Here is a 16,680-nt window from a genome sequence, read left to right on the forward strand (position 1 = left end):
GTTCTTCTACATCCCTGTCTCAGGAGTGCAGCTCATATGGTCTCAGCACTTAACTTCACAGATATCACTAAAAGATATGCCCAGTTGTAACTGACTTTATGGCAGGGTTGGAGACTGATTAAGGACTCTCAGAATGTGCATGCCCAAATCCTCAGTATCAGTGAACTGATCAAAACCATCAGTTCCTTGTGTTTTGCACGTAATGACTCGAATGAAATGCTATATTTGTGTAGCGATATCTGCCCTGGGGTTTGAAAGCATTAGTATGAAGTGGATAATGTATATAATTTATGTAGGCCAGCAGAAATCCATACACAGATGATGGCTCTCTTCTATGGTAGCTAATAACTCCACAGTTGAATGATGAGCACAAGTCAACAATTAGGGTGTCACATGAGGGCCACACATCTGTTTCTACATTGGCCCTAAGAGTAGAGGAGCTTGAATACTTCTATCACTCTCTCTCTCTCTCTCTGATTCTACCCATAAGGGCATAGATCTGTGCTGTTGGTAAGTGATTTAATGAACACAAGGCATGTGGTTTAAATCCTCAGGCATGTTATGTTATTGGCAAAATAAACTGCCCAGTTCCTCCAGCTTAGCCTGAACCACAGACTCATGAAAGTCTTGGGTTCTAAATTCCAAAGCCATTATTCTTCTATGACATACTCCTACTTAGCTCGAAAGCAACCATTTTTCTTTCATGCAGACTTGGGTGGACAAAGCGAGTTAACAGTTTAAAACTTATGCCTATGTTGGCCTAAGTACACACTCAATGTCCACTCCTAAAGTTAGGTCAGCATTGTTCTTCAGAATGTCCCAGTTGCAATACCTATTTCAATAAGGCAGCCCCAGAATGCTGGGTGCACTAACATCACGTATTAAAACATGTAACATTTTAAGACCTGGAAAACCCACCATCTTACATTACTGATGTGTCACAAATTTGAGAGTCTCTCCATTTAGCTATTGAGAAAGTCATAGCAAAGTCTAGAACTCAACTTTTGAAAGAGCTCAAAATGAAGGGTCAGGAGAACTAAGCCACACAGCACACTGAAACAGTTTTAGCCATTAACATCTTTTCAAATCTATAGGTAACCACAATTCTCTCTGTGAATAATTCTAATCATATTATATATATACATTATATACTAATTGCTGAATGTAAAACAATATTAAGTTTCTATGCTCGTATTCATCAGTCTTTACAGTTGACCCTAATCCTCTACTTTTGTGTATTAAAACTGACTCCACACTGAAAAGGCAATTACCACATTTGACGATGCTTAGCTCTGTGGGGAAGTAGGCTCACACATTACCTCTAATTGATATCCCTGGCAATTCAGATGGCTCACAAAGCAAATGTTTTCAGATTAATGAAATATAGAAAGTGCACACTCCCATGAACCATCACATACATGGAAAACACATATCCATATTTTCCTGACTAAAATGAACCTTTCAGGGGGAAAAAAGGAATGTATGTTAAAAATAAAGATACAGCTGGGAGGTGGTGGCTCACGCCTTTAATCCCAGCACTTGGGAGGTAGAAACAGGCGGATCTCTGAGTTCGAGGCCAGACTGGGCTACAGAGTGAGTTCCAGGAAAGGTGCAAAGCTACAGAGAAACTCTGTCTTGAAAAACAAAAACAAAAAAACAACAGAAAAATAAAGACACACACACACTTGTTATATGAAATGTCTCAAAACATCTCCATAATTTTTTGAGATTAATAATTTAAACACATATAACTTAAATCTTATCAAAATATACTTTACAAAAGTTATTGTATTTATACCACAGAGCATCTAGTAAGGAAAAGCTTAACAACATAAGGTATAATAGGAATTTACACACACACACACAAATCCCACACACATACAATAGTTAATATTGGTTGTCAATTTGACTACATCTTAAAACAGTTATAACCCAAGCTGCTGGGCATTCCTATGAGGAATTTCTTTTCTTTTTCTATTTTCCTTTGGTTTTTCGAGACAGGGTTTCTCTGTGTAGTTTTGGTGGCTGTCCTGGATCTCACTTGGTAGCCCAGGCTGTCCTCAAACTCACAGAGATCCGCCTGCCTCTGCATCCTGAGTGCTGGGATTAAAGGCGTGCACCACCACCACCTGGCCTGAGGGATTTTCTTGATTTGATTATTTGAATCAGTAAGATCCAGCTTACATCTGGGCTGCACCTTCTGGTGTCGGCACAGGTACAAGGACATGGAATAAGGAAAGTCTGTTGTTTGCCTGCTTTCCTCACTCTCACTGGTGAGCACAGCGACCCTGCTGCCGAGGCATTCCTTTGCCAGTCTTAGCACCAATTTCCTTGGGACTCCAATGTAGACTGAAGATCAGCAGCTCTCCAGGAATCCTCCAGGACTCCAGTGCCAGACTGAGAATGCTAAGACATCCAGCCTTTGAACTCAACCCCTGCTGGATTCTCAGTCTTTTAAGCATGAGACAGCCTTTGTTGAACTACGCAGACAGCATCCTATAAGCCAATCTAATAAGTCCCCTTGATGTATACATACATATATTCTCTCTATTCTGTTCCTTCAGAGAACCCTATTTATAACATTAGAGAAAGGTTAAAGTCAAATTGCTTTACAGGACAATCAAATACATGAGATAGAATAAAAGTATAAAGCACAATCAAAACTATATATAAAGAAAGAAATATTTGAACAAAATATTTTGAAAACTATTAACCAACTAAAGGCATAGCATCCAGTGGTGAATATCATACCTTTGGAGGTACAGTTATCGCCCATTTTAAACGTTTACCACAATCAAAATATCAGAGTCTATGTTATCCTAGGTGCTAGTTAAGAAGTCTCAATGAAACTGAAATTCAAAACAGAGGCGCAAACATATATAATCACGTAACCACGGCAACAGAATATGCAAGAGTGACATCACAATCTATACTGTGACATCTATCATCTGCTACAAGAGTTATAATACAAGGCAAGAGTCCTAATACAAGTTCAAGACCACATTTATCAATAAGTTAATGGTTTGGCAAAATGGCTCAGCTCTAAGTGTCGTACAAGCCTGACAACCTGAGTTCAGTCACCAGAACCCATGATGAAACTTCCAAAGTCATTTTCTAGTGTACTATTGTGGGGCGTTTACCCACCACCCCCACAGCTTCCCAGAGTTTTCTTGAGTGCGAGCAGCAGGAAATATTAGATAGAAGGATTTATAGCGGAGAATCTTGTGGAGATAAACAGATAGAAAATAAAGGATAGCCTCGAGAGGGCCTGGAACCTATTCCAACGGGCCCGGACTGTCTCTGGTCCAGGGTTTTTATAGAGACGCCAAGGGGTGGAGCAAAAGACCTCCTCCCCCAGCACAGCCAAGTGCAGACCATCTCAGACACCTGTACTCAGGCCCGTGGTCCTGATCATCCTCTATTTGGACCTGCTGGGTAAAGCCACGAGGAACCCCAGAACGGGCTCCCACAGGTCCCCCCTTCTTAATATATAAAAAAATAACTATTAATGGCTTACAGCAATCTCCATAGCTGTTACACCTCCCAGTATGGGAGTAGAGGATGATATAGATGGCATTTCTCTTTTGAATTAGGTCCAAGGTGACTACAGCAGTCTTAGCTGCCTCAAGCCCTTTCTAAACCAAAACTCGGTGACTACAAACTTCAAGAATCCCTTAGCTTCATCATTACCATTAACAGGTTAACAAATATTGCTATACATAGTCACAATTCTCTCAATCTTACAACTCAAAGCAAACTCTTAACAGAACCATTAGAATTAGCATATATGGTGCTATATAGAGTTAACAATTTTCTCCGTCTTACAACCTTAACTCAATCATTTGAATTTTCTTGTTAACATAGGAAAAACTTCGATGTATTTACATCAAACTTAAATATTTTCTTAACTCCACAAAACCAGGGTGCATTAATATCAATAGGTTTCTGCGAACATAATTCAATCTCATAACTCCTCCTTTTCTTTATAATTTTTTAAACAAAGTCTCAAACCTAGTTAGAGGAACCCAAACTTATCTGTTTGAACAGTTCCATTTGTAACATAAAACCAGTTCCATAAGTAATTTCATTTTTACATAAACAGTTTCACAAAACAACTCATAAATCACCAGTTAATAAAGCATATACGCATACACAAAATTGCATCTTGATTCTAAGTAGAAATACATTTCTTCATTTAAACAGTTTCATTTTTAACCCAATTCCAGAAAACCGTTCCTAGGTCATTACTATAAGTAAACTCAAAATTGTCCCATTGCAATGAAATCTCTATTGTTCATTTCATTTAAGTACCAAAATTCAAATGATAAATATTGGTACTAGCCTTCCAAATTTGAAGAAATCCATAACCAAAATGTTTTTGTAATTTTTATCTCATTTTAAATTCAAAAAGTTCAAACAAGAAATAAATTCTGGTATCAGGCTTTCACTTCCAAATATGAAGAGATGTTTTTCAACCAAAACTTTTTGCAGTTAATTTTTGTTCAAACAAGCGTCTCTGCAACTTTTGTTCTCACAGACAGACCTTTTTAGTATAGTAAGATTTTAAACCGCACCGTTTTTGCTGTTAGCTCAGGTTTTTCTGTGCTGCGTTGATATTCCATGGATCTCAGCCGCGGATGCCTTGTGCTGGTTCTGGCCTCCGCCATTCTTAGCTTCTTAGCGGCTTCTGGAGCTTTTGAAACCATTCAGACTGCCTACCTTGCAGTCTACTAGGACACTATCTCCTGTGTCTCAGGTGTTTTCACCATATACATTAATAGACTCACACTTAACATTTACACTTTACAAACCCACATAACATGTGCTTAAGCATAAACTCACTCAACATTTACACATTTTTACAAACTCACATATTAACATCTACTTATTTATACTTTAAGGAAACTATAGATCTACTTTAGCAAATATATTTCTTATTAATTCTCATATATTTATATTCATTCCATCTTATTTCTTATTTAAACTTACATTTACAACTAGCATCTTACAAGCTTATTACTACATGTCTTAAGACTACCTTAGATACTTCTTACAAGCTTATATTCTTAAAGGAACTCTATAGATCTATTTTACAAACTTATATAGGCTACCATTAGCATATATCTAACTTAGCAAACACCTAAAGATTTCTTAACACAGATCTAACAAGACAGCATTTTTACAAACTCACATATCTTATTTTTTGTCTTTCTACTTCTTACTCTTAATTATTATCACCATCTCTATCAGAAAGATTCTCTTAACTAGACAGGAAGTACGTACATCATTTCTCAAGTTTCCAGTTTCTAGTTAGCTTTGTTATAAAGCACTGGGATTTAGTGAGTGTTGTCATTATAGAGTTGTGATACTTGTTGCTAGGGGATTGTAACATTCTCCGGACAACGCCACACTCCAAAGTTGCCATTTCTGTCAGCCGTTTGGACCAGCAGAGATGCACTGTCAGCGGTAAACGGTTTTTTAACTAGAGGCTGTCCCTTCACCCAAATTCATAATAGCTCCCCTAAGAACTTCAATTCAAACAAACGTTTCTATCACAGCAGTACTTTTGGTTTGTTCTACTGAAAAACTTTACGCTGAGGGTGAAATTACTGTATTTAGCTGCTGTAAAGCTCTTCGTCAATACTGCACAGCTATTAGGTGATATAAGGTATTTTTCTAAAGGAGCTAGTAAAGCCAAAAGCAGCACAGCTCTGAACTCTTATTTCCTGACTGTTTGCATTAAACCAGTGACAAAACCTCAGAAGCACTAATCGAGCCACTTTCATTCTGGTTCCTTTACAGGAACGTCATTAGAGCTAACTTTTCTTAGTTCCACACTCCTTACCAAATGCTCCGGTAACCACCGAGCTTCCTTCTCCTCTTGTGAAAAAACACAAACATGTCCTCGACCCCATATTAACACAGGCTCAGGACCCTTCCATAATCCTGAGCAGGGATCTTTCCATTTCACTTGAGTTTTCACTTCATTAGCTTTAACTCCTGATGTTATTAGCAGCGGTGATATTTAGCATTGATTTCTTATAAGGAACTTTCAAGTAAAGCAACTCTTTTATAAGACAGATAGATTTTAAGTTTGTTTCCCATCTATAAAGCAGTCATTTCTTTTTTGAATGCCTGTTTCCTTGTCTCCTTATTAGATTTGCAAAGGAATTACTCATTGTAGGTAGTTTGTTCAAAAGGCAAAAACTTTTTTAATTTCAACATAAGTTTCTTCATATCTAAGACAATGTTCAGTGTATAAACTGTTTTCCCTTGTTTTAAGGATTTTAAAGTGGCTTGTTTGCTCTTATAGGTAGCTTTCTGTCATCCAGCTACTGTAAAAATTTGCACAGCTATTAGGGTAAATAAGGCATTTTACCAACGGCGCCCCAAACCACTACGCACCTAGTTCCGTATCCTTTCAATTTTTCTTTGGAACTGACACTTAAACCCTTAGACGACTTTTCCCCTTATTCTTTTAAAAGCTGTATTTTAATTTTAGAGCTGACAAAAGTGTTTCAGGGCAATGTCGCCATCTTTAGCAGAAAAACTACCTTTCCCAGAATGCATTTCCCTTATATCAGTCCATAATAATATCAGTCCCTTATATCAGTCCTTTATATCATTTCCCTTATATCATTCATTTCCCATAGTTCTTTTTGGGTCTGAGAGTCAACTGGTTCTCTTTTACTAGACTTGCCCGGGAGGTTTGAACAAAGTCTCTTGCCTTTGCAACGGGAGATTTGAACAAGCATTTTACACTTTCAGCTATGGCACATTCGGAGATTCCTATTCTCTCCTCAGCTGGCTTTAACAGGTGTTTCAACTTCATCAGACACTGGCCCCCGAATCAGAACCATACCTGCCTCGTTTAGCCGGCATTGAGGCTGCCATTTCTGATAGCAACTTTCCTTGGGGCTTGTGTTTGTTTTAGCCAGTCAGTGAAAAACAAGATCATTTACAACAGCTTTTTCATAGCTCCTTCAGAGATTTTCTCCCGCTGATCTATCTCATTTTGCTTGTTCCTTCCTTCCCCAGATGCAGAGCTTCAGCTATCTGTCTGCGGCTCTGTACCTCTGCTAGCTGCCTTTGAGGTAGGGGCTTTTTTTCTCCCCCCGAATCTGCCTCAAATTCTAGCAGCTTTTTCAGGTCACATATTTTCTGGGGAGGATTATGTCCCTTCTCTGTTTCTTCAGAGTCTTTCTCCCAGACAGTTCCCAGTTTGGTCTCAGTTTATCCCCTCTACTCCAGAAACGGTTTCCGACACTATAGCGGCGGGGCGGCTTTCTCTGCTACTGAAGGTAGGGCTTTTTGTCCGTTTGTTTTCGGGGTCTGTGCGGTTTGCGTACAGACTGAAAATCCAACAAGGGAGGTTTTTGCCATCTCTAAACTCCCATTAGGATGGGTGCTTTGCCTCATATCAGGCCTTCACCTGGCCCAGTCCCCCAGTGGGTTGCTTTTGCTTGTCTGGGTGCTCAGGACAGAGCTTATGCCAGAGGCAATCACCCCTCAGGGCTACACTCCCTCATCTCAGGGAGTCAGTTGAAACAAAGCTTTTCTCAAAGAGATGCTTTGTCTGACAGAAAAGAAAGCTTTATTCCTGGATAGTCCGGTCTTGCCCTGGCTGGGCTCTTTCCCCAGACAGCATTCTGACTCAGCAGCACGACTGCTTCAGACACAGTTCAGCTTTACTGTTTTCCCAGAAAGGTCCTTTTCTCTGATAGGAAAGCTTTCTCAGATTTCTTTTTGCAGTTGTGGACCTATCAACCCGGGACTTGTAGGAAAGCGCGCAACTGTGCCGGCTTTAGCTTTGGTTTGTTCATTAGCAATCTTCCCCTGGGTCCTGCACCTTCCTGCCTCAGCTCTGTGCTCCAGGAAGTTTACGACTGCAGGAACCCTAGTATCCCCGAAATGCACTCCTACTCAGAGACGCTGGCCAGTCGTCTCTGGGTTTTTGCTCAGAAGCGAGGATACAATGCTGACAGTTTCAGGGAATCTTTGCATAGGACATTAGGAGCACCTTTTCATTCTGAAATGCTCACTCAAAACCTTTGCTGCCTCAGCTCCGCTGTAACTGAAAAGCTTGGCTTTTTTGCTTTTCTCAGGTAAAGTTTCCTGCCCTTTTGGGCTCTCTGTAGCTCTTCACCCACACTCTCCCAAGCGTTTCCCTCAGGGGATTCTGCCCCACTGTCTTTTACTAGCTTGAAGAGACAGCTTAGAAGAGGTTTTTAGGAACTTGTTCCAGCCTCCTGCATTGCAGGGAGGATTGTTAAAGCTTGAAAGAACTTAGAGAGGTTTTGCTGTCTTAAGTTTGTTGTTTTCCCTTAGAGCTAATCACAGGTGGTCCCCATACTAATATCTTCAGGTGATTCTACTCTCGTCTTTCTGAGAGAAGGTTAGAGGCTTTAGTTTTTAAGTTTCTTAAGAGAGAAAGATTAAGGCTTTTTAGAGAGATTTTCCCCCAAATTTTTCAAGAAAAGCTTTAGAGTTTAAGAGAAAGATTTTTTTCCCCCCAGGAGAAAGACCAACATTTCCCAAAACTTCCCAACTTTAAACTTTGACTTCTTACACCCCCATTTTTGCCTCAGGGGAGAAATTACTTTCTCCTGCCGCTTGGATTTGGCATTTCAGCTGTCCCCAGGTCAAAAGCTTCCATAGGAAACTTTTTCTTCCCCATAAGCTCAAAGAAGAGCTTTTTTACTACCCGTAAAGCCCAAAGAAAGATTTTTTCCCCAGTTTGCTTTCAAAGCCCCCAAAGTTAGAAAATTGAAGAGTTTTTCTGTCTAGTTGCCTTACTTATTTTTACCCACACAATCTTACACTTCTAAGTTTTTCCTAACTATATTACTACCCTATATCTTATACTTATCACAGATAGAAATTGAGAAAGGGATAGAAGATAGAAAATTTTGACAGAAGAGAATTTCGCTGCAGCATCGGACATCCTTCCAGTCCGCTTTCCTTTTCTCTCGAGGATAAAACCCCTGCCTCACCAAAAATATATATATATAAATATATATATATATTCCATAACACCGGCATGCCTTTCCACTGGCAGGGCTGACTCAGCACTTTCACCAAAAACTCTGTAATAAAACTATTATTTTCCTTTATCTTTAGTCCCTATTACTTGGTCTTTAGTCCCTGTTCATTTGTCTTTAGTTCCTGTTCATTTGTCTTTAGTCCCTTTTTTTCTTTAGTCCCTTTTTTTCTTTAGTCCCTTTTTTTCTTTAGTCCCTTTTTTTCTTTAGTCCCTTTTTTTCTTTAGTCCCTGTTCACGGCGCCATTCTGTGGGGCGTTTACCCACCACCCCCACAGCTTCCCAGAGTTTTCTTGAGTGCGAGCAGCAGGAAATATTAGATAGAAGGATTTATAGCGGAGAATCTTGTGGAGATAAACAGATAGAAAATAAAGGATAGCCTCGAGAGGGCCTGGAACCTATTCCAACGGGCCCGGACTGTCTCTGGTCCAGGGTTTTTATAGAGACGCCAAGGGGTGGAGCAAAAGACCTCCTCCCCCAGCACAGCCAAGTGCAGACCATCTCAGACACCTGCACTCAGGCCCGTGGTCCTGATCATCCTCTATTTGGACCTGCTGGGTAAAGCCACGAGGAACCCCAGAACGGGCTCCCACATACTATGCACTTTATGTACATGCATCCACTCATGTACCATGGCATACTTGTACCTGTAGTCAGCACACACACATGCACACAAGTGCACGCACACATGCACACACCGCACAATAATAATACTTTTTTAAAAGAAGAGGTTATTATACATGGTTTTTTGTGTTTCATAGTCTTTCCCTAATAATGTAATTACCAAATTGCATGCTTTATCTCATCTGTTATCACTGTGAGCTTCTTTGTCTAAACTTCTGAATTTATGGAGGAATTTTTCTACCAGTGAATTTAGAGGCTGAGCTACTGCTCCCTGAGGAAATAATAGGAAAAGTCATTTCCTGAGATCATTCTTTTGACAGATTAATTAATGGTCAAGGGCATGAACATAATTATAATATTGCTCAATATATTATCTCAAATAACCTTCACCATGTAGAATTAACTGTGTAACCTAGCTATAAAGGCCACCCGGTCATGCATGCATTTGCATAAAGGCCATCCAAACCCAAACATTCATGTGATGTGCTCATGAAAACAAGCTACGTAAATAAATATAACCTTTCCCAAAATAAATGTAAGTGAAAAAGTAGGGTATATGTGCTGGTTTATGATTCTGAGAAGGTCCTCTTCCTGGTATTTCATAGCACAGGACTATTAATACTAATAGCTCACATATGTCTGGAATAATAACAGAGTTCATCTAAGGAGATATCTTAGGGTTTCTATTGCTGCAACAAAACACCATGACCAAAAGGGAAGTTTGGGAGGAAAGGGTTTATGAGGCTTACACTTCAGCATTGCTGTTCATCACTGGAGGAAGTCAGGACAGAAACTTCAACAGGGCAGGATCCCATAGGCAGAAGCTGATGCAGCAGCCACGGAGGAGGATGCTTACTGGCTTGCTTCCCCTAGCTTGCTCAGCCCACCTTCTTATAGAACCCAGGACCAGCAGCCCAGGGATGGCCCCACCCACCATGATCTGGACCCTCTCACATTGATCACTAATTGAGAAAAAGCCTTAGAGCTGTATCTCATCAAGCCATTTCCTCAACTGAGGCTCCTTCCTCTCTGATGACTCTACCTTGTGTCAAATTGACACACAAAAGCAGCCGGACACCAACATCTTGGCTCTGCATCCTGTTTGTGAGCCAGGATGTGAGTTCTCAGGTGCTGCTCCAGTGCCATGCCTGCCTGTCTGCCGTCACGCTCCCCGCCATGATGTGGGTGCTCTTCTATCCCTCCGGAACTGTGAGCACCAAATAAACCCTGCTTTCTATAAGTTGCCTTGCTCATGTTTTTATCACAGCAATACAAAAGTAACTAAGAAGTGACTAAGATATAAGTAAATCCAAGGGTCTCCAACATCAGGAAATTTCAAGGAGTGCAGGGGTGTGGGGCATGCAGAGATAGTCCTTCTTAGTCAAAGGATAAGTTACTGCACTTGGACCCTCCCACCACCAAGAAAGAAGAACACTTGGTAGGCTTATTTGGACTTTGGAGAAAGCATGTTTCTTATTTGGGTATTTCCAGCCCATATAAGAAGTATAATGGCTCTTCTTGGTTGTCAACTTTACTATATTTGGAATCAACTAAAACCCAAGCTGCTCCAATTCCTCAGACTCCTGCCTAGCACTGCAACAGAACACCAGCTGCTGCTTCCCTTCCCCCCTCTCTACACATCCTGTGGATCCCACAGACTGTCTCCTCCTGACCACCCTTCTCCTACTTGTCCCTGCACCCCACCCTCCAACACCAGAAGGCATTCCCTGTGAACACTCCAGCCTATTTTCCTAATGTAAAGAAGGAGATGCCTATCAAAGTACAAGAAGCATACAGAACACCAATAGATTGGACCAGAAAAGGGAACCCCCTTGCCATATAATAACCAAAACACTAAATGTACAAACAGAAAAAGAATATTAAAAGCTGCAGGGGAAGGAAGCAAGTAATATATAAAGGAAGGCCTATTAGAATTACATCCAACTTCTCAAAAGAGACTCTACAAGCTAGAAGGGCCTAGATAGATACCCTGTGGACTCTAAGAGACCACAGATGCCAACACAGACTACTATACCCAGCAAAACTTTCAATCACCATAGAAGGAGAAAATAAGATATTCCATGATAAAGTCAACTTTATCTATCTATATAGATAAATTTGACTATATCTATATAGATATATTTATCTATGATAAAGTCAAGCAATATCTATCTATAGATCCAGCCCTACAGAAGGTGTTAGAAGGAAAACTCCAACCTAAATCAGTTGCTCCACCCATGAAAACACAGGAAATAATGTCACACCAGCAAAACCAAAAGAAGCACACACCACCACCACCACCACCACCACCACCACCACCACCAAGAACAACAAAAAAACAATAGGAATTAATAATCATTAATCACTGATATCTCTCAATATCAGTGGATGCAATTCCAAAATAAAAAGACACAAGCTAACAGAATGAATATGAAATCAGAATCCATTCTTCTGCTACACACAAGAAATACACCTCAACATCAAAGAAAGACCTTACAAAGGGTTGGAAAAGATTTTCTAAGCAAATGGACCTAAGAAGCAACTTAGTATAGAACAACTGGTGTAGTCATTCTAATATCTAACAAAACAGACTTCAAACCAAAATTAATCAAAAGAGATGGAAAAGGACATTTCGTACTCATCAAAGGAAAAATCCACCAAGATGACATTTCAATTCTTAACATCTATGCCTCAAACACAAGGGCACCCACTTTTGTAAAAGAAACACTTCTATAGCTTAAATCACATATTGACCTCACACACTGATAGTGGGAAACTTCAATACCCCACTCTCACCAATGGACAGGCCATCCAAGCAAAAACTAAACAGAGAAACTCTGAAGCTAACTGACATTATAAACTAAATGAACCTAAAAAATATTTACAGGACATTCCACCCAAACACAAAAGAATGTAACTTGTTCTCAGCACCACAGGGAACTTTCTCCAAAACTGACCACATATTAAGAGACAAAGCAAGTCTCAACAGATATAAAAAATTGAAATAATTCCCTGTGCCCTTTCAGATTACCATGGATTAAGCTGGATATCAGTAACAACAGAACACTCCCTCATTGCTGGTGGGAGTGCAGACTCCTACAGCCACTGTGGAAATCAATATGGCAGTTCCTCAGGAAACCGGGAATCAATCTATCTTAAGACCCAGTGATACCACTCTTAGGCATATGCCCAAAGGATGCTCCATCCTACCACAAGGACACTTACTCAATTACATTCATTGAAGCATTATTCATAGTAGACAGAAACTGGAAACATAGATTTCCCTCAAGAATGGATAAAGAAAATGTGATCAGCTGCTAAAAAAAAAAGAAAGAAAGAAAGAAAGAAAGAAAGAAAGAAAGAAAGAAAGAAAGAAGGAAAGAAAAAGACATCATGAAATTTGCAGACAAATGAATGCAACAACAACAACAACAAGAAGATAACCAAGTTACAATGCATAGATTCTGAGAGGTTAAGTAAAGATGGGGGTCCTAGGAGGGGTGCATGGATCTCCCTGAGAAGGGCAAATGGAATAGATTTTGTGGGTAGACTGAGGATGGGTTGGAACATGAGCCAAAAGGTGGGACTAGGGGGAAATAGAATGGAGGCAAAGAGTTCAGTGAGAGACAGCTGGAATTGGGGGTATTGGTGGGGTGAGGGTGGAAACTTAATGTAGTAGAAACTTCCTGGAATCTGTGAGGGTGATCCTAGTGAGGACTCCTAGTAATGGAGGATATGGAGTCTGAACTGGCCATCTCTTGTAGCAGGCAAGGCTCCCAGTGGCAGGACTGTGTTTCATTAGGTCCAGTTCTTGGCCGAGGGCATCCCATGGAGATCTGCAAACAACCCAGGCTAATGCTGGGACAGAGGGTTGCTCTCCATAAACTGACAGCGGGGCCTCATTGCCAAGGACAACATCCACACAGCTCACTGAACGTGGAGAGGCTGAGCTGGTGTCCACATGGAGCCTTCACCCCTACATTCTAGTCTCTTTGATGTGGGAAAGTACTCTGCAGGCTACTGAAAGGGAAACCTAGATGCCAACCCAGCTGCAAAACCTTTGGCCTATAATTTGTCCTGCCTGCAAGATGTACTGAGGCAATGGTGATACAGACCTTCTGAGAGTGGCCAACCAATGCCTGATTTAACTTGAGGCCCACTTCTCAAGAAGGAACCCAGGTGATACTGCTTGGATTGCCAGGAACCAGAGACTGGATAGCCCAGAGACCCAGGGTAGGAACAAATACGGCTGGTCTTAAAAATAATAATTAATAAAAAATAAATGAAATGATGAAATGATTCCTAAAGATATTCTGATATATATATATATGTATATATATCATTGAATATATATATATCAATGAATATATATATATATATATTCATTCTATCAGTACTGTTTCTCTAGAGAACCCTGACTAATACACCAAGTAACTCTGAATGCTGCTAGCTTTGAGTAGATCCTGAACCAGGCTTTTCAATGGCTACTCTACCATTTAAAACATATGATCCAAAAGACCTGATGGTACCCGAGGTATCAGTGGCAGATAGAGATGCTGTCTGGAAACTTTGGTGGGCTCCTATAGGTGAATCACAAAAAAAACTTGGAGGATTTTGGAGCAATGTCCTACCATCATCTGTAAATAACTATTCTCCCTTTGAAAGAGAGTTTTTGGCATTCTATTGGGCATTAGTGAAAACTGAACATTTGACAATGAGCCACCAAGTTACCATGAGATTGAATTGCCCATCATGTGATGAGTATGATCTGACCCACCAAGTCATAATGTAGAACACGCATAGCAATGAGCTGGTGGCAGGGTGACTATATTGGACCGCTTTCACTGTGGGAAGGACAATGCTTTCTCCTTGCTGGAATAAGGACTTATTCTGGTTATGAATTTGCCTTTCCTATATGTAATGCTTCTGCCAAAACTATCAACCATGGACTTACAGAATGCCTTATCTAACATTATCATATTCCATAGAGCATTGTTTTTGATCAAGGCACTCACTTTGTACCCAGAAAAGTGCAGCAGTGGGCCCATGATCATGGAAGCCACTAGTCTTACCATGTTCCCCACTATCCTGGAGAAACTGGCCTGATATAACAGTGGCATAGCCTTTTGAAGACCCAGTTACAAGACCAATTAGGTGGCCATGGCCTAGAAAGATGGGGCAGTATACTTTTTTAATATGATACTTTTCCCACATGGCCATGATTCATGGGTCTAGGGATCATGGAGTAGGGATGCTTCCATTCAGTATCACCCCTAGTGGCCTACTAAGAAGAACATCTTTGTTTCCTGTTCTGAGGACCAAAAGTTCTGCTGACCTAGAAGTTTTGGTACCAGATGGGGAAGCACTTCTGCCTGGAGACACAAGAAAACTCCCCCTGGTCACTTTGGGATTCTGGTGCTCTTAAGCCATCCATATTTTGAGTTTCACATCAGAAGGACATAGAAGGCTTTTGTGACAAACCTTATCCCCACCCCACCCCCCAAAAGTAACAGCCTAGACAGAAATCTATCAAAGAGAACTCTTAAAACTTGTGGTAAGGATGCTGAAGTGTAGATCTCCACAACTGAGGGCTTCTGGCGGGAGTTCAGGTGGAGAAGAACTCGATTTTCTTTAAGGGGCTGGCCACCTGGAGTTTGACCACGCTTCAGTGAATATATGAGCAGCACAAATTGGAATGTTTTCTCTTCTTTATTTGTCAGAGGGGGCAGTGAAAAGGGTGGGAGGGTGGCCCGGAGGCCTATGAGGTGAGTGTGCTTGGGGTTCACGATGTGAAATTTCCAAATAATCAAAGAAATATTATGATAAGAAAAAGAAAAACAACTAAAGTTCTTGTACAGCAAAAGGTGTCTTGCAGTTATTATTGCTGTAATGAAACACCATGACCAAAAGCAAATTGGGGAAAACAGGATTTATTTCACATGCAATCCTATATAACAGTTCATCATCAAAACAGTCAGGACAGGAACTCAAACAGGGAGGAACCTGGAGGCAGGCACTAATGCAGAGGCCATGGAAGAGTGCTGTTTACTGGCTTGCTTCTCACAGCTTGCACAGTCTGCTTTCTTACAGAACCCAGGATCACCACCCCCAAGTGCGACCCTACTCACAATGGACTGGGCCCTCCCACATCAATCACTAATTAAGAAAATGCCATACAGGCTTGCCTATGGCCTGATCTCACGGAGACTTTTTTCTCAACTGAGGCTACCTCCTTTCTGATGACTCCAGCTCGTGTCAACTTGACATAAAACTAGCCAGCACAAAAGAATATCATCATTCAAGTGGGAAGGCAGACTGAAGAATGAGGGGGAAATTTTTACTAGCAAAACATCTGACAGAGTATTAGTGTCTAAAATATTCAAAGAACTAAACAATAACTATATAAACATAAAAAAAACAACCTAAACAAAAGATGGGGCATAGATCTAAACAGAGAGTTCTCAAAAGATAAAATATAAATGGCTGAGGAATATGCTCTTAATATTCAAAATCCTTTGCTATTAAAGAAAGGCAAATTAAAACTGCTTTTAGATTTCATCTTACTCCAGTCAGAATGGCTAAGATTTTTTTTAAAAGAACAAAAATAATGATGGTCAATGCTGGTGCATAAGGAAAAGAGGGCAATTTTTCACTGTTGGTGTGAGTGAATAATTGAATAAAGCAAACTGGCACAGCCACTATAGAAACCAGTGTGAAGGTTACTCAAAACTGCAATAGATCTACCATATGATCCAGCTACACTTCTCTTGAGGATACACCAAAAAGACTCTATATCCTAATCTAGAAATAGGTGGTCATACATGCTCATTGCTACACTATTCACAATAACCAGGAAATAGAACTAGCCTAGATGCTCATCAACAGATGCAGGAACAATGCCAATGTGGTACATTTAAAAAGTGGAGTCTCATTCAGCTGGTAAGAAAAATGAAATTGAGGGTCAGTTAACTAGAAACAATCTTCCTGAGTGAAGTAACCCAGCCAGAAAGGCAAAC

The 16,680-nt window shown here is 40.4% G+C and overlaps 1 protein-coding gene across 1 annotated transcript in view; it reads right to left on the reverse strand.

Moving 5' to 3' along the window:
* LOC143274202 (uncharacterized) overlaps positions 1 to 2,863 on the reverse strand; it is a 143,693-nt gene extending 140,830 nt beyond the window's left edge. The window contains exon 1 of the mRNA XM_076575897.1: positions 2,752 to 2,863. Coding sequence (XP_076432012.1) covers positions 2,752 to 2,776 — 25 coding nt within the window. The 5' untranslated portion in view covers positions 2,777 to 2,863. The remainder of the gene's footprint in view (positions 1 to 2,751) is intronic.
* Between the last annotated feature and the right edge of the window lie 13,817 nt (positions 2,864 to 16,680).

Source organism: Peromyscus maniculatus, chromosome 7 (genome assembly GCF_049852395.1).
Source record: "Peromyscus maniculatus bairdii isolate BWxNUB_F1_BW_parent chromosome 7, HU_Pman_BW_mat_3.1, whole genome shotgun sequence".
Lineage (NCBI taxonomy): Eukaryota > Metazoa > Chordata > Mammalia > Rodentia > Cricetidae > Peromyscus > Peromyscus maniculatus.